Source organism: Xenopus laevis, chromosome 6S, assembly GCF_017654675.1.
Source record: "Xenopus laevis strain J_2021 chromosome 6S, Xenopus_laevis_v10.1, whole genome shotgun sequence".
NCBI lineage: Eukaryota > Metazoa > Chordata > Amphibia > Anura > Pipidae > Xenopus > Xenopus laevis.
In genome coordinates, this window is record NC_054382.1 from 3,750,953 (window position 1) to 3,776,097 (window position 25,145).

Genomic DNA, 25,145 nt, shown 5'->3' on the forward strand with positions numbered 1-25,145 from the left:
TCTCTCTCCCTTGGACTGTTCCTGCAGGATCCCCCCTCCCCCTGGAAATAGTTTCACATATGTGCCAGCAGTGACCCCCGGGCAGTTTTCATACAGGAGAAGATTCCAGGAGAAGAGATCACATCTGTCCTGAACAGGAACGAGGCCAGATCCCCCAGTTATGGATATGAGGGGCCCACGTTTAACCCTTTGCCTGCTGCTGATCTCCAAGGTGAGCTCACTCTGTCTTATATTTCCTTGTTTCCATTATAGGCAATGGCAGCTTTATATGGAGGATCCCTGGCGCTGTACATTTGTGTGTGTGTATATACCATTTGCTGCACTCAGTAGGCCAGTTATTCATAGGCTTATATTTATAATGTATTTAGAGCAGTGACTTGCACCCTCTGTTCTTCCACTTTATTTCCATGGGTATCTGAGTCTGGGATGTACAGTACTGAGTGCAGTGGATAGTGAATATTCTGTACATTCTGCTTATCACTTGTCTCTGCTTTGTTAGGACCATTTATTGGCCCCAGAAAATGTATCTGGTTTTTAAAGTGCCCAACTGTATAGAAGCAGTTCAACAATCTCATAGCCAGAAGTTTCTCTCTATAGAACCACTAGACATTGGATAAGGCAACATACAAGGCCTATGGCACACGCTGCATTTTGCGCTGCCACTGTCCTGTCTGACTGTCACCCCTCTCTGTTAGCCAGGCAGCTTCCCATTAATTAAGCAGTGACAGGCTGGCAGTTGCATATTGAATGCCCCTGTTTTCCTGATTTGCCTCCAGAATCAGATACCCGTGTGCTCTACTGTGGGGTCTACATGCAGCACCCTGTGGATTTGTAGGGCAGCACTGTATAAATAATAAAGCAGGCGCACTATTCATCGGGCACCAACCCTGGATATTAAATGCTGGTGTTGATGAACTATTGTGTATATTATAACACTTAGCTCCTCTCTACTGTCCTTGTGCTTATTTATCTCAACTGCAAAGGAAATGACTGCTGTGTTTCTAAAGTGACAGTTGCCTGAATAGTGTGTAATGTATTTTATTCCAAATCACTACTTATACCATTGCCTGTATTGATAATAGTCCTATGCTGACCAATGGCAATAAAAAATAATAATGGCACTTGTTACCTGATTTAATATGTCCAAGAGCTAGCACTCTAATGCCCTCTTAGACAGATACAGCAGGACCCTTGCAGATAAGGCTTTCCTGCAAAGCCAGACAAAAAGGCAGACAAGAGAAGAAGCCGGTAGTGGGGGGAAGGTAAACGTGTGCTACTAGCCAGCATTTGGTTAAAATTCCCAATTTCAAAAGAAATGAGCGAGGGAGCTGAGAATGCGATGAGGATATGATTACTCAGCAAAAGCCGCTTGCAGGCCTATTAACCCCTTAAGTATCACTGAACCCGAAGTTTATTCCTTGCACCCAACACGTTTCATCTAGAGCCAATATCTCTCCCCATTGGACTGAGCTTCGGGTGCTGGCAGAACCGTTACGAAACTAAATGAATTGAAAGAATGTAAAACCACTTGCACTTTGGCTTCAATTTTGTGTGTTTGTACTTTTTTAAAACAAAAAATTGTGATTATTTAATTTTTCAGTTTGGTATTAAATGAGCTATGTGGGTTCAAGGGCTCCGCTTGTAATTGGTTCATGAGATAATGAATGTTAAAATGGGGTTAAAACTAGAGCTTTATCGTTAAATCCTTAGAGTCGAACGATTTTTCTTAAGACTTCAAAAACCTTAGAAAACTGCTCTAGAAGGTCCCCATAGGCTAACATAGTACTTCAGCAGGTTTAATTTGGCAAAGTATTGAAGTCGAATTTTTTTTAAAGAGACAGTACTTCCATTATCAAATGGTTGAATATTCAAACTATTTTAATTCGAATGGAATTCAAATTCGAAGTCGTAGTATCCTATTCGATGGTCGAAGTATCCAAAAAATTACTTTAAATTTTGGATTTTTTTACTTCGAAAATTCCTTCAAATTCACTTCGACCCTTGATAAATCTGCCCCTATGTGTTATTCTGCTCTTCCATATAATCCTACTGCTGTTTTGTGGGCCCTCAGTCAATAAGTGTAGGGCCCAATGCAGTTGCCCATTTGCCTACTGTCCAGGACAGCTCAGAAGTTATTTCCTGGTAAATATCAAATATCAGGGGTGCGATCTGTTATCCAGAAACCCGTTATCCAGAAAGCTCTGAATTATGGAAAGGCTGTCTCCCATAGACTCCATTTTATCCAAATAATCTACATTTTTACATCTGATTTCCTTTTTCTGGGTAATAATAAAACAGTCGCTTGTACTTGATCCCAACTAAAATATAATTAATCCTTATTGGAGGCAAAACCAGCCTATTGGGTTTATTTCATGTTTACATTATATTCTAGTAAAATCCAAATTATAGAAAGATGCCTTAACCCGGAGCATTCTGGATAACAGGTCTCGTACCTGTACAGATACAGCAAACCTACAGCTTTCATTGTAAAAATGGTACAATAGTATCGCAGGTATGGGACCTGTTATCCAGAATGCTTGGGACCTGGGGTTTTTTGGATAATGGATCTTTCCGTAATTTGGATCCTCATATCTTAAGTTCTACTAAAAAATCATATAAATATTACATAAACCCCACAGGCTGGTTTTACCTCCAATAAAGATTAATTATATCTTAGTTGGGATCAAGTATTATTACACAGAAAAAGGAAATCATTTTTAAAAATTTTGATTATTTGATTATAATGGAGTCTATGGGAGACGGCCTTTCTGTATAATGGGTTTCCGTATAAGGGATCCCCAGCCCCGGGTGCCAAACAGCATGCTGCTGAGTGTAGCTAATAGATCACACATATGCTGCTTGAAGATAATATTGTATCAGATGTCCTCATTTTGTTTTGTTTTAACTTTTCCTAGACCTGTTTCTTGCTAGAGGCAAGATCTCCCATCACCTTTATCTTAGTACCCCCACCCATCACATTTGCTTTCAGTATGGGAAAAGCACACAGTTTGGAGGGTCCCATTCAGGGTCTTTTAAACTTCAAAGAGTGCAGGAGTATGTGCCTAAGGGTCTGGAGTATTATGTAGTACACACAGCTGTTTCCTTCTCTCAGTGCCACACTTGTGTTATACACTTACACTCTGCACCCATCAATAAGCTGCCAACTCCGTGTAGAGGGTCTCAATTGGCAGTTTATAGCAGCCTGGGTATGGCACTTACCATAGCCGAGGTCAGTCCTGTGCAACTGTGTTCATACGGTGGATCAGCTACTTAGGGCCTTGTTTATAATATATTATTTATTAGGGATGCACCGATTCCAGGATTCGGTTCGGGATTCGGCCAGGATTCGGCCTTTTTCAGCAGGATTCGGATTCGGCCGAATCCTTCTGCCTGGCCGAACCGAATCCGAACCCTAATTTGCATATGCAAATTAGGGGAGGGAGGGAAATCACGTGACTTTTTGTCAGAAAACGAGGAAGTAAAAAATGTTTTCCCCTTCCCACCCCTAATTTGCATATGCAAATTAGGGTTCGGATTCGGTTCGGTATTCGGCCGAATCTTTCACAAAGGATTCGGGGGTTCGGCCGAATCCAAAATAGTGGATTCGGTGCATCCCTATTATTTATATATAATATGTGAATTATTATATTATATTTTATTTATTATATAAGTCCAAATCTTTCTGTTTCCGACCAAACTAGAATCCACTATTGGACCTTATTTATTATGGAAAAAAAAAATCACGATTTAATCAGTTCGGGGACAAACACGAAAAAATTGAGCGGAAATTGAATCGTACGATTTTTTTTACCTAATCTGGGGATTTTTGCCCAAAATGTCCTAAATAGTCCGATTTTCTGGCTAATTCCAGCGCAGGCCACAGAAACATCCAAATAGTATAGGGAACTCTCCCTTTGACTTATATACAACCTTGGTAGGTCTGAGATGTTGCTGGCTCCATAAACAAGGATGAAAAAAGTCTGACCAAACTAGAATCCATGATCGGACCTTATTTATTATGGAAAAAAAAATAAAAATCACGATTTAATCAGATCAGGGGCAAACACGAAAAAATTGAGCGGAAATCCGAATCATGCAGTTTTTTCTGATTTTTTTACCTAATCTGGGGCTTTTTCCCGAAAAAGTAAAAAATGTTGGGGATTTTTGCCCAAAGTGTCCTAAATAGTCAGATTTCCTAGCTAATTCCAGCGCAGACCACAGAAACTAATATAGGGAACTCTCCCTTTGACTTATATACAACCTTGGTAGGTCTGAGATGTTGCTGGCTCCATAAACCAGGATGAAAAAAGTCTGACCAAACTAGAATCCATGATCGGACCTTATTTATTATGGAAAAAAAATCACGATTTAATCGGATCGGGGACAAACACGAAAAAATCATACAATTTTTTTCCCCGAATCGCTCAATTTTTTTGGGCTTTTTCCCGAAAAGCCAGAATTTTTGCCTAAATAGTCTGATTTTCGGGCTAATTCCAGCGCAGACCACAGAAACGTCAAAATAATAAAGGGATCTCTCCCATTGACTTGTATACAACCTTGGTAGGTCTGAGATGCCGGATTTTCAAATTCGGACTTTTTCCATCCTCTGGTTATAATAAAACTCGAAAAATTCAAGGTTTTTTTTTCCACTAAAAATTCAGATTTTATAGTTAAAAAAAACTCACATTTTTCGAGTTGTTGGCATTCAGACTTTAATAAATAATGATCCAAATGTAGTTACAGTATCTGAGGCACATAGTAATCTTCTGTACAAATCGTATAATATACTAGCCCCCCCCATCTGTGGCCCTTCAGTTTTTTCATTAAGTACAGCTCTCAGCACTTTCATCCAGGGCACGGGCATTGGTTTAGGAACGTTTACCTGTAGAAATACTTTTCATTTTAAAATGGAAACAAAGGAACCTGTACATTCTAGACCAGGTGGAAGAGTTCCGGCAGGGGAAGAGTTAACAGGTGACCCCCTGATTGCATAGCTGCTTTCAGAGAGGGTCTCTCTATATGAAATGCATTACACGGGCCCAGAGGAGGAGGGGAGGGGGGTCTGCTCGCTTGAAGAGGGTCTTTCAGGGAGAGGAAAAGTCTTTCATTCATGCTGACGAACACATTTTGAGAGTCTCACAGCCCCGTCTCTGTAATTAAGTGGTCAGACCATAGAAAAACGCCATTTACCCTACTGTTTCCTGGGGATACAATTAACACGTTGCACGGGGGAACCGTTCCATCGCTCTAAGCTGCAGCTCTGTGTGAACATGTGTCTATTAGACGCTAAATGTCCATTCCTGTAAAATGTTTTATATTACTTGTAATTGGCTTTAAGGAACACAAGGGCCAAAATGAAACCTGCAACTATGGAAAGAGTATGAAAGAATACGGCGTGAGGAAAGTCTGCGATAAACCTCAAATTTATGCCTGTTTTGTGTCATTTTGTCATGATCCGGGGGACTCGTTTTCCTGTTGCGCTTTAAGTTTCCCAAATGTCCGCTGTACGGTTACTATTACAGGTACGGGATCCGTTATCTGGAAATCTGTGATTCAGAAAGCTCCTCATACGGAAAGGCTGTCTCTCCATTTTATCCAAATAATCCACATTTTTTAAAATGATTTCCCTTTTCTCTAATAAAAATGCCGTAGCTTGTGCTTGACCCCAACTAAGATATAATTAATCCCGATAAGATAAGATATAATTAATCAAGAGTTTCCTCGTGAGGCAACTTTGGAAATCCGAAGCGATTCGTATACCATCCCGCTGACGATTCGTACTCTTGCCGGTGGGAAGGCATTTCGGGAAGAAGCAAAGATTTGTTACTGGGCATCTAACTTCCCTGCCTGCCACCACCCTTAAGGTATGAAGATCCAAATTACGGAAAGATCCTTTATCCGGAAAAACCCAGGGCCTGAGCATTGTGGATAACAGGTCCCATACCTGTACTAATACTATTCCTCAAGCAGAATAACTAATCAGGAAATTGTGCAATAAAACAAACGTCCCCCAATGTAGTGTCCAGCTGAGTATTCAGTAAACCTGCCATGTTGTAGGTAAGGGGAACGTGGGAAAGAATCTGGTGGTTTAAATCCATTGAGATGAAAAATGCTTTAGCACGATTGCCCTAAGGAAGATCTAAGCAGGAGTTATCTGTAGACATAAAGCCCTTTGTTCTGCTTTGTTATCTGGGGATCACAAAATCCTGCGTCTCTTGGAGTATTTAATGTGTAATTCTCAACAGCCTATAAACAAACGCTGGCCCCATAAACCAGGATCCGCTTGGATCATCATTTTGCAATGTCTGGTACACTTCTTAGCCTCTTGGCAGCCTCTTCGTTTTTTTTTTTCACCGAGGAAAACTAAACAGTCATTGAAAAGTATCTATTAATATAGCACTCTCTTCTCTTAAAGGGGATCTCCACCCAAAACTTGTCATGGTTTTCCCATTATGAAACAGATAAAACACATTATCTTTGGTTTAAAGTTATTTGCAAATGTAATTGCATAGAGTTCGGTGACTTCAGCCTGCAGCCTTGTGCCTTTATATGGTCACAGAACAACCCCTCAGTGACTTCTAATATCCTTATCATTTACAGTAGGGGGTACATTATCCCTTATAATACATGAGTGATACTCAGAGTTCCCTGTATAACTCAGCCTGCAGCCTTGTGTCTTTATATGATCACAGAACAACCCCTCAGTGACTTCTAATATCCTTATCATTTAAAGTAGGGGGTACATTATCCCTTATAATACATGAGTGATACTCAGAGTTCCCTGTATAACTCAGCCTGCAGCCTTGTGCCTTTATATGGTCACAGAACAACCCCTCAGTGACTTCTAATATCCTTATCATTTACAGTAGGGGGTACATTATCCCTTATAATACATGAGTGATACTCAGAGTTCCCTGTATAACTCAGCCTGCAGCCTTGTGCCTTTATATGGTCACAGAACAACCCCTCAGTGACTTCTAATATCCTTATCATTTAAAGTAGGGGGTACATTATCCCTTATAATACATGAGTGATACTAAGAGTTCCCTGTATAACTCAGCCTGCAGCCTTGTGTCTTTATATGGTCACAGAACAACCCCTCAGTGACTTCTAATATCCTTATCATTTACAGTAGGGGGTACATTATCCCTTATAATACATGAGTGATACTCAGAGTTCCCTGTATAACTCAGCCTTGTGCCTTGTGCCTTTATATGGTCACAGAACAACCCCTCAGTGACTTCTAATATCCTTATCATTTACAGTAGGGGGTACATTATCCTTTATAAAACACGACTGATACGTAATCACTTATAAGATGTGAGTGATACTTAGAGTTCTCTGTACAGACTGTAGCCATGGACAGTTGTGGAAGTTTTCAGATGATTGCAACAATGCCATTAGGCTTGAAACCTTTAACCTGTCATGTTGTCCCAAGGGGTTATAGTGTGTTTTTAGTCCCAAACCATCACAGGTGTGTTGTAGGTATTTCAAGAGCAGATGAAGTAGGGGACATCTTGTCTGTAGAAGTCACAGTAGATCTGGGCCTGGGAGAGAACACACATTCGCATCTGCTGCAAGAGAAAGAACTCAGGGACCCGTGTCAGATAATGAGTTGTTAATGCATCGTTCAGGTTTCATGTTAACGAGCCAACACAAACAGTGAAACCAAATAGGGCTCCCAAGTTCTGATCTCTTCCTCCGACTCCCTCCAAAAACTCTCTCCTCTGTGAATTCCCTTTATCATTATAAGTCCATTATAAAACGGAAATTCTGAAGGGCTCTGCACAGCACGGAGACATGGAATTCCAATAATATAAATCAGATGGAAAATCATCACAAGCCTGGAACGTTTATGGTCGGTGTGGGAGATCACGTGCGCAGAATTTCCACTGAGTTTCCTTCCCAGGATTCCCTCTGCTTCCAGAAACAAAGATGGCCGTGCAGAAGCTGCCAGCGACCTAGAAACGAAATCCGCGTCTTACGAACAAAGATGGTGGTGGATCAGGAAACGTTTAGCAACCTGACAGCTGCTGGGCATCATCACGTGCTTTTTAGAGGACCTAGAGAGATTGTATTTACAGATGGCAGTCTTTAGAATTTGCCTCTATAAAATATAAAATGTAAAAAAGCCCATGTGTAAAACATTATGTCATATAAATACATGAAATGTCTACTGGATAATCCCACTTATAAAAGCTCCCATTTTAAGCAGTAGCGTCAGTTTGTGTGAGGCACTGTGCTCTGTCACCAATCACAGGCAGGTATAAATGCTAGCTGATATCAGCCAATGAATGGACATCTCTTTTACTCCCGCAGTTCTCTGTGTTAGATTTCCCGCCTTTTTTTTCCAGCTGTCCGTTTATCAGTGAGTAACACACAGAATATCACAAAATTGCGACTTGAGGTAAAAGCTGTAAAAGCGAAATATCTGCCCTTGCTTTTACCTACCTACAGCCCGGGCCGTATTTATATATAGGCCCTGAGGACCTCGGGGTGTCTATTTTTTTCGTTTTTTTTAAAACCCTCCCCACCCTCCGCCATGGATTTCCATAGGAAAGGGGGTCTAAGCAGGGCCGGAACTAGGGGTAGGTAGAGTAGGCACGTGCCTAGGGCGCAAAGCTTGGAGGGCCCCAGGCACGTACCTTTCTCCGCTTCCTACCCCTAGTCCGGCTGAGTGCGCTCCTCTTCAGTCCTCCGTACTGTCTGTGCGCCTGCGCGTGCGCATGCGTGCGCGTACAGGAGGAGAGCTTACCGGAAGGGGGTGCCGGTCAGTCAGCGCACATGCGCACGTACTTCCAGCACGCACGGTGGAAGGGGCGCCACGGCTGGCTGGGTTGCCTGGGACGGCTGCCCGGCGTGTTTAGGTACAATGCCTAGGGTGGCCTTGGACCTAAATACAGCCCTGCCTACAGATATGTACAAGGCCTAATCCTTAAAAAGCCCTAAAGAGATCCTCCCTTGTGTCTATGAGCTTCTCTTGGCATCCCCTGACTTGCACAGAGAAATCGTCAGCTCACGGGCGCAAAGTCTAATCATTTTGGCTCCCAGCCATCCAGGGTCCCTCAGGGTGTCCATACTGTCTCCAGATGCCGAATGCCAGGCGGCGGCTGCTTTAGGAGTGAGGCAGACAGCTGCATCCTCACCAAATATGGGCTTTGTTCTCTGTAACATGATCGTTGTTGTGTGAGACAAAAAGAGAGACGGGGAGAGGGGAAAAAATGCTGGTTAATTAGAACAAGATCAGGCATCGAGTGGAGATGCGTCAGGAACATTACAGGATGTCTTTAAAGGGGAAAAATTAAAAATTTATATAAGCATCAGCATACTGAAATAAGAAACTTTTTTAAATATAATCCATTAAAAATGCTGTAGCGTTTCTGAAATAATCAAGTTTCTCTTCATTCTCTCTTCATGCAGCAGTTGGGTGTCAGATATTCACTGACAGTTAGATCCAATATATCTTATAGGGGGGCTCCTTTCCTAGCAAATGTATTAATCAAATAACTGATTCCAGTACAAACAAAATCTAACAAAATAACTGAGTTTGGCACAAATTCTGCATGTAGAGAGACATGATGTCTGGTGAGTTTAATAGAGTGACCTCTAATACATCTTCTAGGGCTTAGGCAAAAGGAGCCCCCCTATAAGATATATTGGATCTAACTGTCATTCAAAATCAGACTGCCAACTCCTGCGAGAAAAAGATGCTGAGAGGGGGAGAGTGAAAAGTAACTTGGATATTTCAGAAATGGTTCAGATTTTTTAATTGATTATATTTAGAGAATTTCAGTATGGTGACGCTTATATTACATTTTCATTAGTTCCCCTTTAACCATTCTGCTGTTGGGTCACAAGAAGCGTAATCAGCCCATTGTCCCTGCCATTCCTTATATAGCTCTGCCAACAATATGGCATTTAGTGGGGAATGTAATGGTCAGGCTTACAAATTCATGTACCACAGCCTACTGGTTTAAAAGGGTTAACCCATGACACCTTATGAATAAACATATTGTAAAGGGCAAGTATATATATATATGAATAGGAGAGGCCTGAATAAAAGTATGAGTAATAAAAAGGTTTTTTTAGATGGGGTCAGTGAGCACCATATCAAAGAGTCAGAAGTAGGCAAATAATTCAAAAACCATAACAAAAAAAAAAATGAATGTCAATTGAAAAGTTGCTTAGAATTGGCCACTCTTTAAAGGGGTGGTTCACCTCTTTTAGTATGTTATAAAATGGCCAGTTCTAAGCAACTTTTCAATTGGCCTCCATTATTTATTTTTTGTAGTCTTTAAACGATTTACCTTCTTCTTCCGACTCTTTCCAGCTTACACATGGCGGCCAATGACCCCCATTTGAAAAAACAAATGCTCTGTAAGGCTACAAATATATTGTTATTGCTACTTTTTATTATTCATTTTTCTATTCAGGCCTCTCCTATTCATATTCCAGTCCCATATTCAAATCAGTGTGTGGTTGCAAGGGGAATGTGGACCCTAGCAACAACATGGCTGAAACTGCAAACTGGAGAGCTGCTGAATAAAACGCTAAATAACTAAAAAACCACAAATAATAAAAAATGAAAACCAATTGAAAATGGTCTCAGAATATCCCTCTCTACATCATACTAACAGTTAATTTAAAGGTGAACAACTCCTTTAATTAATCTTTATCCCTAGTAACTAGAGAATGTGCCTAGTTTCCTACTGGCTTTTTTTAAATAGGTTTTTCCGTGCCAGACGTGCTGCTATCCCTCACTATCTGTATAATGTACAGTCGACGGCTCTTAAACTTCCCCCCTCCTACACCCAAATGCTGCACAAATGGAGTATTGAAATGAGCGAGCAGCTGTTCCCTGCCTGAAGCTCTTTCTGTTTATTTGCTAAATGTGCTGCCATGTTGTTTGGTGGGACTTTTTTTTTTTTTGGTGACGCTTGCTTGAGAACTGTGATATGTGAAGAGCTGGTTTTCGTTTTATTTATTCTAGAGGCATAAGCCAAACAAATACCCCACACCAGAACACAGGAAATTGTGTCTTTTTTTTTTGTTATTTTGTCTCTGAAGTTCCTTTATCTGCATTTTATTGCTGTTTACACCGTGGGAGCTGAACTGTGGATTATTTAGCAGGTGTATCACTGGGGGGTTACAGGAGAAACCACTTTGAAGTGTATTTAACTTGCTGCCCATAGATCCTGCATATTTTACAGCCTTTCCGCATATTCCCATTCCCATATAAACGGTCTCCTCCTCCTGATCCAGCTGAGGCCTACACAGCTACAGACGCCATTTGCAATTCATTCTCTTCTATTGTGTGGCCACAGATACTGCCATTGATAATAGGGGTTAGGGCCTGCTAATCACTGTTGTACATTTAGGGGCTTTATATCAGGTATTTGTAAACCTTTTGTCCATATCAAAGGAGAGCAGCAGAGGTGTGAGGAAAGGGTCACACGTTTCCTGGAATAACATCTAACTAGGCCCCTGAATGGAAAAGTTCTAGTCACAAATATGAAATATCATTTGGATAATGCGGTGTTCCAAAGAAAAGTCAATTTACATTTATTTGTTTGAACGTGCAGATAGTGGCGGAAGATGTCTGCGAGAGTGGCCTCTTCAGCAGTGGCAAATGCTGTTCCGTTTGTCTGCCGGGATTCGGGGTAGCGGTTCCCTGTGGCGTTTCGGATACCAAGTGTGCACCCTGCAAAGAGAGTAAGTTGGACTGCTCATTTAATTGATTATGTACATGATAGAAGGAAACCATCTTGTCCTGTGCTGTTTTATTCGATATTTGAAACACTTCGCTATTTAGAGTCAGGGCACACAGGCAGATTCGGGGAGATTAGCTGCCCGGCGACAAATGTCCTCTTCTTCGTGGGTGACTAATCTCCCCGAACTGCCTCACAAGGAAACTTTGGGCAACTTCGGAAAACCAATGACTCCTTAGAAGGGGTATGTATCTAGAGTTGCCACCTTTTTTGGAAAAAAATATTGGCCTTCCTATATATTTATACTTTTTCCCCTTTTAATAATATTGGGATCAGCCATCATTTTTACCAGGCAGGCCAGTAAAATACCAGCCAGGTGGCAACCCGATATGTATCAGATATACTGAATTGTGATAGGTCCCTTAAACATTTTTTAATGATAAACAGAGAAAGCTGTGTTTAGATTTAATTTTCTATTATTTTTGCTGTAGCCACATGGGCAGAGACTGGGTAGGGTTTAGAGAGTTTATGCAGGGACACTTAAAGGGGTTGTTCACCTTTATGATGTAGAGAGTGATATTCTGAGACAAGGTGTAATTGCTAGGGATGCACCGAATCCAGAATTCGGCCTTTTTCAGCAGGATTCGGATTCGGCTGAATCCTTCCGCCCGGCCAAACCAAATCCTAATTTGCATATGCATATTAGGGATAGGGAGGGAGATTGCGTGACTTTTTGTAACAAAACCAGTAAAAAAATGTTTTTCCCTTGCCACCCCTAATTTGCATATGCTAATTCAGATTCTGTTCGGTATTCGGGCGAATCTTTCGCGAAGGATTCGGGGGTTCGGCCGAATCCAAAATAGTGGATTCGGTGCATCCCTAGTATTTGCTTTTCATTTTTTATTAATTAAGGTTTTTGAGTTATTTAGCTTTTTATTCAGCAGCTTTTAAATTTGCATTTTAAGCAATCTGGTAGATCGGGTCATTCCCCTAGCAACCGTGCATTGATTTGAATAAGAGACTGGAATATTAATAGGAGAGGCCTGAATAGAAAGATGAGGAATAAAAATTAGCAATAGCAATACATTTGTAGCCTTACAGAGTATTTGCTTTATAGAAGGGGTCAGCGAGGCCCATTTGAAAGCTGCAAAGAGTCAGAAGAAAAAGGCAAAGAACTATAAAACTAAAAAATAAATAATGAAAACCAATTGAAAAGTTGCTTAGAATAAGATACTAAAAGTTACCTTAAAGGTGAACCAGCCCCTTTTATGAACGTTGCTATGTAGATGGGCACGTTGGTTGGAAGTGTAGCATGTTCCTCGTCTGAGCAAGTTATGTACAGTAGATAGGATCACATGTCTAGGTTTCCAAAATGTTTGGTGTATTCACTATATATGACTTGTCTTTTCAGACTCTACTTTCTCTGACGTTAGAAGCGCCACAGCAAAGTGCCAGCTATGTTCCCCCTGCCTCCTTCCATCCGTGAAAGAATCGAGTTGTACCCGCGAGCAGGATACCATATGTCGGTGTCCAGACGGGCAGTACCTGGACAATTACGGCATTTGTCGCCCCTGCCAGCTATGCCCTAAGGGGCAGGGAGTCGTCTCATTCTGTAGCCGCGATAAAAACACGGAGTGCCAGTTGTGCCCAAGTGGCTTCTACTCAGAGGTGAAGAGTAGGGAATCCCCTTGTTTGCCCTGCCGGACTGAATGCAAAGAAACCGAGGTGCAGATAGGAGATTGCATGCCGCAACATGACATTCTGTGCATGGGTAGGTACCGCTCTGTCTCTGCTACAGAAATTGTGCCTTATTTACTATTAAGTACTAGACACCTAGTATGGGGGCATATAGAGAGAGCATTCTGGGACAGGGGCAAGATTAGACACTGAGAGCTTAAAGGAGAACTAAAGCCTAACCAAAGAAGTAGGTAGAAATGTTGTACATGATGTTTTGTGCTTCTGTACCAGCCCAAGGCAACCACAGCCCTTTAGCAGTAAAGATCTGTGTCTCCAAAGATGCCCCAGTAGCTCCCCATCTTCTTTTCTGCTGATTCACTGCACATGCTCTGTGCTGCTGTCACTTACTGAGCTTAGGGAGCCACTCACAATATACAGTACACATAGAATAGAAATGTCACAATATAAGGCTGATTAGTCATTAATACACATAATTACTACATGGCAGCACAGAAACCAGTGCAATTAGCATCAGAATTGAATAATCAGCAAACCTGTAGCATCAGCTTATATTACAGCCAGGGAAGCTCATTTTCTGCTGGATAATTAGTGACGAGCCCTAAGCTTAGCTTCTCAACAGCCAATCAGAGCCCACTGAGCATGTGAGTGTCACAGACACTTTCCAAGATGGTGACCCCCTGTGACAAGTTTGAAGTCCTGGATCATTGCTGCTATTGACAAGCTCAAACTTTAGCCTCGTGCAATAACTTCATTATATAAAATATGGCATTTTAAGCCATATTAATTTGAGGGGTTAGTTCTCCTTTAAGAAGAGAATGTAGTACAAAATCTGTATCTGAGAGGGTCCATAGGTCTGTCACTTTGCCAATCAAGGGCTCGAGATCGTGCCCCTAAGCACTGAAGAGCCATTAACACAGGATAATCATTGCTGCTATTGACAAGCTGAAACTTTAGGCTGGTGCAATAAATTTAATATATAAAATATGCCATTTTCAGCCACATTAATTTTTAGGGTTTAGCTCTCCTTTAAAACGGGTTTATCCCCCTCTTTCAAATACCAGAAATAAACAAAGTTCACCTAGCAAGATGAAGACAGGTTAAAAGTGGTCCTCTTTTCTGGCTTGTGAATTATTTAAAGTTTTTGTTCTGTAGCCGACTAGTTATATGTTTATTAAACTTTGGTTTCTAGGCTTAATGGTCCTAACAGCCGATACTAGCCTCAAACTAGGGTCAACAGCATTTTAACATTTACTCAAGAGCAGATATGGAATTATATGTAAAAATGAAAGTTTATATATATATATATATATATATATATATATATATATATATATATTAGATAATGTTCATATGTTCAACATATTGAATGATAATTTAATGATAATTTAAAGGCAACACAAGTACATCCATAGGAGAAAACATTCAATTACAAGGTTTGACAGTAAAGTGAAGCTGCTAGTGATCTCTATACATCATGCCTCAGTGGCAGGAACCATTTTGTAACCCTTCCTAATTCCATGCAGAGAATTCTATTGTATTCTAATGGGTGGCTGATAAGAGACAAGATAATGGAACCTTGTCCAAAGATGTAATCCTATCACCCCCCCATTCAGGCACGGGGGGGATATGGTTTCCTCTACATTGAGAGTAGTTTTGCCATTACCCTTTAGGGCAGAGATCACCAACCTTTAGAACCTGTGAGCAACATTCAGAAGTAAAAGGAGTTGGGGAGCAACACAAGCATGAAAAATGTTCTTGGGGTGCCAAATAAGGGCTGTGATTGGCCATTTAGTAGCCCCTATGTGGATTGTCCACCTACATTGAGGCTCTGTTTGGCAGTGCACCTGGTTTTTATACAACCAAAACTTGCCTCCAAGCCTGGAATCCAAAAATAATCACCTGCTTTAAGGCCACTGGGAGCAACATCCAAGGCAGGTCCGGACTGAGAATTCAAATAGGCCCTGGCATTTCAGTCACACAGAGGCCCAATCAGCCCACATAGAGGCCCAAACAGTCCCCACCAACCCACTAAATACTGACTTTCTATGGGACTTATTAGCAGCCCCTCTGGCATTTGCCAGAACCCGAAGATTGCCAGTCCGGGCTTGATCCAAGGGGTTGGAGAGCAACTTACTCACGAGATACTGGTTGGGGATCACTGCTTTAGGGTCTGGCCACACGCTCAGATTCAGGGAGATTAGTCGCCAGGCGTCAAATCACTTCTTTGCGACGACTAATCTCACCGATCTGCCTTCCGCCGGCTAAAATGTAAATCGCCTGGGGGCAGGCACACGGAACGCTTAGTTTTCGAAGTCGGCCGTAAATGCCTCACGAGGAAACTTCAGGCGACTTCAGAAAACGAAGTGCTCCGAGTGCCTGCCCCCAGGCGATTTACATTCTAGCTGGCGGGAGGCAGTTCGTGGAGATTAGTCACCCAGAAGAAGAGGCGATTTATCGCCGGGTGATTAAATCTCCCCAAATGTGAGAGTTTGTCTCTGCCTTTATATCTCTTTTCCCCGCCATTTGCAGGCTGTGCAAAATAGAAATGTATCTAATATAGTTAGTTAGCCAAAAATGTAATGTATAAAGGCTGGGGTGACTGGATGTGTAACATAATAGCCAGAACACTACTTCCTGCTTTTCAGCTCTCTTGCTTTCCACTGATTGGTTACCAGGCAGTAACCAATCAGAGACTTGAGGGGAGGTCACATGGGACATAACTGTTGCTTTTGAATCTGAGCTGAATGCTGAGGATCAATTACAAACTTACTGAACAGTTATGTCCCATGTGGCCCCCCTTATAGTCACTGACTAACTCAGAGTTAGAGAGCTGAAAAGCAGGAAGTAGTGTTCTGGCTATTATGTTACACATCCACTCACTCCAGCCTTTATACGTTACATTTTTGGCTAATTAACTATATTAAATACATTTCTATTTTGGACAGTCTGTCTATTTACAGTTTATATTTTTTTGTATTGCCCCCTTTGGTCCCCGGTGCCCCTAATTCATGGCTTGGATCTGGATGTCTGTGAGTTTGTTCTCATGTAATGAGTCCATGGAGAGAGGGAGACAAATATATTAAGAGACATGACGGGTGGCATTTAGTAGGTGAAATAGGGTCACAAATTTAGCATTTTTGTCTTCCTCAGCCCACTCTTATAATTTCGGCTCGGAGAGGGTATATAAATATCCTGTATCCTGAGAGACTTCTGGCGCTTGTGTAAAGGCAGATCTTTCCAAGTCGGGGGGCGAGCGAGATGTAAGCTCAATAGATCAGCAGGGGGACACTTCTGCCCCCCCCCACAGCTGCCATATTATTTCAGTGCTTTGAACTTTACTTTCTTGGCAGCGCTCAAAGCTCTGCAGGCTGAAAAGTTTGATAAAGCAGCTTTTCTAATATATTCTCCCCCTCCTTTCTCTTCTGGTCTGATTTCTTAATCCGCTCTCCTTTTTGGCTTTCAGGCTTGTTTGTTATCATCCTCCTGAAGTTTATTTCACTGGCAGAATATTCCTTCATATATGTGTCTGCGTGTGTATATAAACATTCCACTCAGTTCTCAGAAACCGCTAATTAGTGGCCCCTTAGCTGATTATACTGGAAAGTTTAACTCCTAATGAGCCTGGTTGGTTTCAGTGTCTCTCTAGTTTCTATTTCTTCCCAACAAAATGCAGCTGAATCCATTAGGTGGCAGGGGGGGGGGTCAAGACATCATTGGAGAGGGGGGTGAGTTTGGAATCACCACAAGTCTGAGACCTACTAAATGCTTTTCCATAGTTTGGTGCAGAGATAACCTTATCTCCTATCTTGCTCTCAAGTTGCCTTATTACTGCACAGATTAGATAAGAAGGTTACTGGCCCCCAGACATTCTTTCATTATTATAACAAAATCCAAGGTCCCAGGAATTCCTTTTAAATCGATCTCTCAGTGTTCATTGTTTACCTGGACATCATTTGTGTATTTTAGTGTAGGGCCACAGGCAGGAGGTAATGTTTCCAGTGCAGACAATGGAGAAGTGGATCGATGGCCTAGATCCGATTCATGTGGCCCTAGCCTTATGGGGGACAGTTGGCCGGTCTTGACTACTCCTTCACGTTCTCTCCTGTGAGCCATATGTGATAAGATTTAAATGGCTGACACTGGGGTGCTGTTAGAGGAAATTTCACCCAATCAAAATCAGTAAACGGTTCAATGATGCCATTAGCCCTATTTAGATTCATTAAGGTAGCACTTGAAATGCCCCAATCCTGATGCCATGATGCTCAGATAGAGCATGTAACCTTAGAGGAGAATTCAACCCTAAAGTTAAAAAACCCTACCCCCCTACCCTACATCGACCCCCTTCCCTCCTCCCCCCCCAGCGTAAGTGTTACCCCGGGCAAATGCCCCTCAGACTTTACTTACTCCTCGGTGTAGATTCTGTCCAGCGGAGTTTATGGCCCGCCATCTTCAGCAATCTTTGGCAATTTTCATGAGTTTCGGCGCTTGCGCAGTTGTCACATAACAGAAAATTGCTCCACCTGCGCATGTGCCGATATGGCACTTACTTCCCAAAGAGAAGAAGATGGCGTCCGTGAACTCTGCTGGACAGAATCTGCACAGAGGGGTAAGTAAAGACTTAGGAGCATTTGCCCGGGGTAACACTGGGGTAGAGAAGGAAAGGGGGTCTATGTAGGATAGGGGGGTAGGGTTTTTCTAACTTTATGGTTTAGTTCTCCTTTAAGGGCTAAACTACATGGTTTGCGTTCTTCTAATGCGATGAGAGGAAACGCAGGCGGCACGTCGGATGTGCCGAACGTAATGTAAGTAATACAAATGTCACGTCTACAAACTGTGTGCATCGGACACGACATGACTATTGCATGAAGATGGAATGTGCATCGTTTGCATCCGACAGTTGTGTCGGATACACGCAGTTTGCAACATTACTTACATTATGTTCGGCGCATCCGACATCCTCTCATTGCATCGGAAGAACGTGCACCATGTAGTTCAGCCCTTAAGGTGGTGGCACACGTGAAGATTCAGGGGAGATTAGTCGCCCAGCGACAAATCTCCCCTACTTCGGGCGACTTATCTCCCCAAATGCCTTCCTGATGGCAAGAATACAAATCTCTGGCGGGATGGCATACATATCCGAAGTTGCCTCACGAGGAAACTTCGGCCGGCTTCTGAAATCAGAAGCGTTTCGTATGCTATTCTGCTGGCGGAAAGGCATTTAGGGGAGATTATTCGCCCGAAGATGAGATGTGTCGCTGGGCGACTAATCTCCCCCAAATCTTCATATGTGCCACCACCCTTAATGTGAAACCGTAGGGGAAAGGTTTAACTGTTTATTCGCTATGCGATCCTGCATCTCTCCAAGAAGGCACATCAAAAGCAGGAGGAATGGATTCCTAAACAGGCATCTGCTATGCAGGCAGTAGGGTGCTGACAGGTTTCTGGGTGGGGGTTGAACAGCTGGGCAAGTGACAGACCCAGACAGGTGGTGAGTGCATGAAACAGGGGGAGAGAGGCTGCTTCCCAAAGTGGAATCCTCTCCTAATTGAATTTTATCTTTCTCACATCCCAATAAAGGGTAACTTAAAGGGATTCTCTCATGATTTTTATTTCTAAATGACACTGTTTACACTGCAAATAATTCACTCCACAATATCAAATGTCATTCCTGAACCAGCAAGTGTATTTAGTTGTAATATTGGTGTGTAGGTGCATCTCAGCTCATTTTGCCTGGTCATGTGATTTCAGGAAGAGCCAGCACTTTAGGATGGAACTGCTTTCTGGCAAGCTGTTGTTTCTCCTACTCAATGTAACTGAATGTGTCTCAGTGGGACCTGGATTTTACTATTGAGTGCTGTTCTTAGATCTACCAGGCAGCTGTTATCTTGTGTTAGGGAGCTGCTATCTGGTTACCTTCCCATTGTTCTGTTGTTAGGCTGCTGGGGGGGGGGGAAGGGAGGGGGGTGTAAACTTGCAGTAAAGAGTGACTGAATTTTATCAGAGCACAAGTCACGTGACTGGGGGCAGCTGGGAAACTGACAGTATGTCTAGCCCCATGTCAGATTTCAAAATGAATTATAAAAAATCTGTTTGCTCTTTTGATAAACAGATTTCAGTGCAGAATTCTGCTGGAGCAGCACCATTAACTGATTAGTTTTGAAATAAAACATTTTTTTCCCATGACAGTATCCCTTTAAGGGAATCTTAGTCCATTGTTATATTCTGAGTATTGGTGGAATCTGTCCATTCTGTAATAAAATGATGTATAATGATGCCTCTGTGGAACTTCATCCGTCCTGATGCTCATTCTCCCACTTCTGTCTCGCTACAGATAAAGACATTCCCATCCTCAAACCCATAGATGGTGATGCACGTGGTGAGAACGGCACTACCGCAGGGTCCCCCCACTTCATCCCACCGGCGGACAACAGCAAGAACATCATTCCCGTGTACTGCTCCATCTTAGCAGCTGTGGTGGTTGGACTTATTTGTTACGTGGCATTTAAGTGGTAAGTACAGGCAGGGCAGCCATCAGGGGAGGACAGGGGGGAGAGTTGTAGGGGGCCACGCCACACTTACTTGATTAGCCGAGCCCCCCCATCTTTCTGAGAGCTGCTGACTTCGGGAAAGCATGGACGTTTAAGGGGCCCTGGCTACCAATTTTCTCATAATGTGGGGGGGGGGCCCTGGCCACCAATTTTTTTATCTCATGTGGGGTCCTAGCCACCAATATTTTTTAATGGGGGGGCCCTGACCACAAATGTTTTTTTATGGGGGGCCCTGACCACCAATATCTTTTTATTTTTATTAACATGTGGGAACCCTAGCCACCAATATTTTTTTTTGCTTTTTTTACTGTGTGGTGGGGGGCGGACCTGTGGGGTGGGGAGGGAGGACCTGTAGGTGGGGCTTGCGGTGGGTGCAGCCCAGGGGGCCCAGGAAATTTTGTCGTATGGGGCCCTGCGATTTCTGATGGCGGTCCTGAGTACAGGCCAGGTCTGGCTTCTTTCTGTAAGCCTGAACAAATATATACAGTGTACATTTTATCCACCGTAGCCCAAATTTACGGTTGCTTTCCTTGCCAAAATAAATGGGGTCCCTGAGAATTTGTGAACTGAATCCATATCCCCTGAGGATCAGAGCGTGGGGTCAGCCTTTGTACTCAGTTACACTGGATTCCAGATCTTTAACAGGATTAGGCAGCTTCGGACACAAGGGCTTCTTAGCCGTTCTTGTCTCATTCACAGCAATAAAGAACCTTGAGATTAGCGGAATGTATTTCAGCTGCCAAAAATCTAACTGTTCTATTAGGGACAAACAATACCCATTTATACTAAGGGAGCTGTGCCATATTGTACACACTATAGATAATGCTTTCCCGGCAATATCTGGATCTACTGTAGATACTGAGGGGTTTATAGAGACACCTGGGTGTGCCATGCTTAAAGGATAAGTAAACCTTTGAAATAAGTAAATGGAAAATGGATGAGGCGGCTATTCTAAGCACTTTTGTAATTTACATTCGTTATTTATTTATTTTTTATTCCAAGATATTAAGGGATACATGTACTGTTAATATGAATGAATTTTGTTCCAACAGCGCCACCTGCTGGTCAGTTTCCCACCAGTCTGACCAGCAAGTAGTCAAGGAAGTTGTCAGGAGAAAGAAAGAGGCTGATGTTCTTCTGCTTAGGAAAGATGTGAGAAAGGTTTCTAATTTTATTCCTAAGCAGAAGAACATCAGCCTCTTTCTTTCTCCTGACAACTTCCTTGACTACTTGCTGGTCAGACTGGTGGGAAACTGACCAGCAGGTGGCGCTGTTGTAACAAAATTCATTCATATTAACAGTATAGATTTCCCTTAATATCTTGGATAAAAAAAAAGAAAAGAAATAATGTCAATTGGGAAAGTGCTTAGAATAGCATTCTCATAAATTTTACATTCAAAAAAAGTTTTTAGTGGATCAATAAAAGCACAATATTTGCAGCAATGTACTGTGTTTGAGCAAGTTCTTATCTACGGTTATTTCTATGATATAATGTTTTTACCTGTTGTGTAATTAGAAGTCATCGGGTCTTGGTGCAAAATCTTACTAGGGCCCCTATAACTTTAGTAAAATGTATTTTCTTATCTTGCCCTTTCATTGTGCCTTTGTAGCTATACTACCTGCAAACAGAAGAAGCAGTTGGCCAAAGCCAGAGCTGGAGAATTGGCTACATCCGCAGAGGGAGAGAAGTTGCACAGTGATAGTGGCGTCTTCCTTGATACACACAGTCTCCAGGAACCAAATCATCTGAGCAAAGGTAAAGAGCTCAAAATATGACGTATGTGTCCATTCTGCTTATATTGGACAATGGTTGTTGGATTTTGTTTTTTTTAGATCAGGTCCCTGTTAGAGGTCTAGTCTTTGGTAAGAACTTGCTCCCCTTAGTTGGCTACAAGGTGACACATAAAGGAAAAAATCCATTGCCATTCAGCCATTGTTCCAAGACTATCTAGGTGTGCTTATAAATTTTTACCCCAAATCTCACCATGAGAGACCTTCATGCTGGTCTTTCAGGTGTCATTAAGAAAGCAAATAAGGATTCTCCCCAAATTTTACTCGTGTAATACTACCTTCTGCAGTTCCCACCAATCCTCTGTTTACTGAGAAGATGGTACAGGTATGGAACCTGGAGTTTTCCAAATAACCAATCTGTCTGTAATTTGGATCTTCACATCTTAAAAGTGGCCATACAGGGGACAATAAAAGCTGCTGAAAGACTGAGTCGGCAGCTTATTGGCCTGTGTGTGGGGCCCTCCGACGGGCTTCCCCGATCGATATCTGGCCAAAAGTCGGCCAGATGCCGATTGGGCAGGGCTAAAAATCCCGTTGGATCACGGACCGCATCTGTTTGTTGATGCCCATATTGCCTGCATTATGATCTGATTGTTGGGCCCTAGGGCCCACAATTGGATCAGCCTGATATCGCCCACCTCAAGGTGGGCATATTGGCGACAGATCTGTATATGTATGCCCACCTTAAGTCTACCAGAAATCACTTAAACATGAAATAAACCCAACAGGCTGGTTTTGCTTCCAATAAGGATTAATTATATCTTAGTTGGGATCAAGTACAAGCCACTGTTTTATTATTACACAGAAAAAGGAAATCATTAAAAAAAAAATTGGATTATTTGATTATAATGAAGTCTATGAGAGGCAGCCTTTCTGTAATTCAGAGCTTTCTGGATAGGATAACGGATCCCATACCTGTATATGACATGACAATGCATGGTTCTTGCACTCTGCAAAACACAACTTGGGTAGTTCATCCCCTAAGGTGAGGTATGAGGAAGTTAAAGTTGGTGAAAGTGCAAGGAGAGACTTATTAAAGCATGGAAAACCCATAACTTCTCCATAATTCTTACATTGTGTTCTATTCATTGCTTCCTACAGCCAAGATTGAACCAAAGCTCTACATTAACTTGCCACCTCACAAGCAGAGTGAAGTGGAGCGCCTGTTGGCAGACACCAGCCTTGGGAAAGATTGGCAGCGCCTCGCCAGCCTCTTGGGATACGAGGAGGAAACCATCGACACATTGGGCCGAGGAGAGGACCCAGTACACACTCTTCTCACTGACTGGTCTTCCAAAGAGAGCTCCACCCTGGAGGTCCTATGTGCTGCTTTGGTCAACATGGAACGGGCAGACGTGGTGGAAAATCTGAACAGCGCAAATGATGCCAGCTCTGTGGTGTAACCTCTGTCCCGTGTCCTTCCAGAGCAAACACACGTCTATCTTCATTCATTTCAAGAGAACTTTTTTATACAAAGAAACTAATGAAGTGTCTTAAAGGGAATGATTTGGTTGATATGTCAACAAGTGACCAGGCAAATGACTGGGACTCATAATAGAGAGAGATGCTGGCGTCTCTTAGTTGAACATAGGAATATTCAACACCTTCTTCCAATAATTCAGTATGGCTTCTATGGGTTGCTAGAAGCACTTCTCCTCAGGGTGCCTTTCTCTGAAGGATACGCGTTCTCCAACCTGCACCATCAAGCCAGAAAATGTAAATATGTTTAAGCCTAATTAAAGTGTTTTATAAGCGCCCGATGTAACTGAATTTACCAGGATTTTATCGTTTTGAAGACCTTGGGCACAGACCTTTGAATGATCAACCCTGACCGGTTGGTTGTAGGATCCAGCTTCAGTAACATGGCGCTTTATCAGTCTTCCCTCCAGGCACGGGGAGTATGTAGAAAGGTTTTTCTTATTCTGCAACCAAAGCAGATGATATATGAGAAATTGATATCATTCAGTTCTTACCAAGACTTCATGGCAGACCTAAGATAGGTCAACTTTTTTGTTTTACCAAATATACCTAAAGACTCAACATCTTCTGTAGAGGCAACCCATGATCACCACATTACAAAGAGGCCTTGTTAAGATATGTTTTAGGGGGACTCTAATTCTCTGTCGTTATTTATATCAGAGCAATATGGGACTCACCCATCTATATGTGAACATGATTGGATGTTCTTCTTTATCTTCATCATTGTTCTAAGGTCGCCCCAAGACCTTCTAAATGGGTGTCTTATTCCTTTACGTTACTTGGACTCAATACGCAATGATTTCAGCAAAACTTCCCTCATTTGAATAGTTTTTTCTTGCCTTTCTACATTTTTTTTTCAGCTCGGATAAAGTTAATTCGAGCTGTGCCGATGTACAAATTATTTAAGAGTTTTACAGAGGAAGCTGGAAACAACAAAAAACACAATCTGCATTGATTTGTATGGATATATATTATAACAATATTCAATATATTGCCCCAAAACAAAACAGAAGGGAGATCGTGCTCAAGGACTTTTTATTGTGTGCCTTCTAAATAATTATGAAATGAAAACTCCCTAAAACGCTAAAAAAAAAAAATTTTTTTTGTAAGTTGAAATGATCCGTAATTATTATTTTTTAATTTCCTAAATAAAGCTCACTGCTGCTTGAACATGGTTTGGATAAATTTGGTCTGTAGTCTGGTAGAGCGGGAAAAAAGATTGACAGTTAAATACAACTGGAGCAATATTTTGTAGCTTTAATGCTTGGGGCGTATTTATATATAAAAAAAAATTATAGCAAAACATTATAGCGTTTTTTTTTTTTTGGAATGCTGAAAAAAACCAATTCCTACTGCCTTTTTAGGTGGTAATTAGAGATGCACTGAATCTACTATTTTGGATTCGGCCGAACCCCTGAACCCTGAAAATTTGGCCGAATACCAAACAGAATCCTAATTTGCATATGCTAATTAGTGGTGGGAAGGGGAAAACCTTTTTTTTATTTCCTTGCTTTGTGACAAAAAGTCACGTGAGTTCCCTCCTCGCCCCTAATTTGTAGATGCAAATTAGGATTTGGATTCGGTTTGGCCGGGTAGAAGGATTCCGAATCCTGCTGAAAAAGGCTGAATCCCAAACTGAATCCTGGATTCGGTGTATCCCTAGTGCTAATCATTATTTACATCTCTTGCAATTTTTAAAATCAACAGCTGAAAATGCAATCAATATTTTTTTGCAGCTGCAGATTTTTTTTCGAATTGCAGCCAAAAATGGAACTTTGTTCTTTCTCACTTTTTTTTGTCAGGGGCTCTACAAATATAACATTTGGTAACCCTGGCACAGCTTGGATGGTCATGCTAGTGAATGACTAAAAACTTTACATTTTAGATTATGATGAAGCAAATTAGAAATAAATATTTAAAA

The 25,145-nt window shown here is 41.9% G+C and overlaps 1 protein-coding gene across 1 annotated transcript; it reads left to right on the top strand.

Annotated features, from left to right (window-relative positions):
- Positions 1–23,149, top strand: nradd.S (neurotrophin receptor associated death domain S homeolog). Its single transcript, NM_001091773.2, is given in 6 exon segments — positions 1–211; positions 11,583–11,712; positions 13,120–13,479; positions 19,738–19,915; positions 21,565–21,710; positions 22,847–23,149. Coding segments are annotated over 6 exon segments (1,167 nt in total). The 5' UTR covers positions 1–160; the 3' UTR covers position 23,149.
- The last annotated feature ends 1,996 nt before the right edge of the window (positions 23,150–25,145 follow it).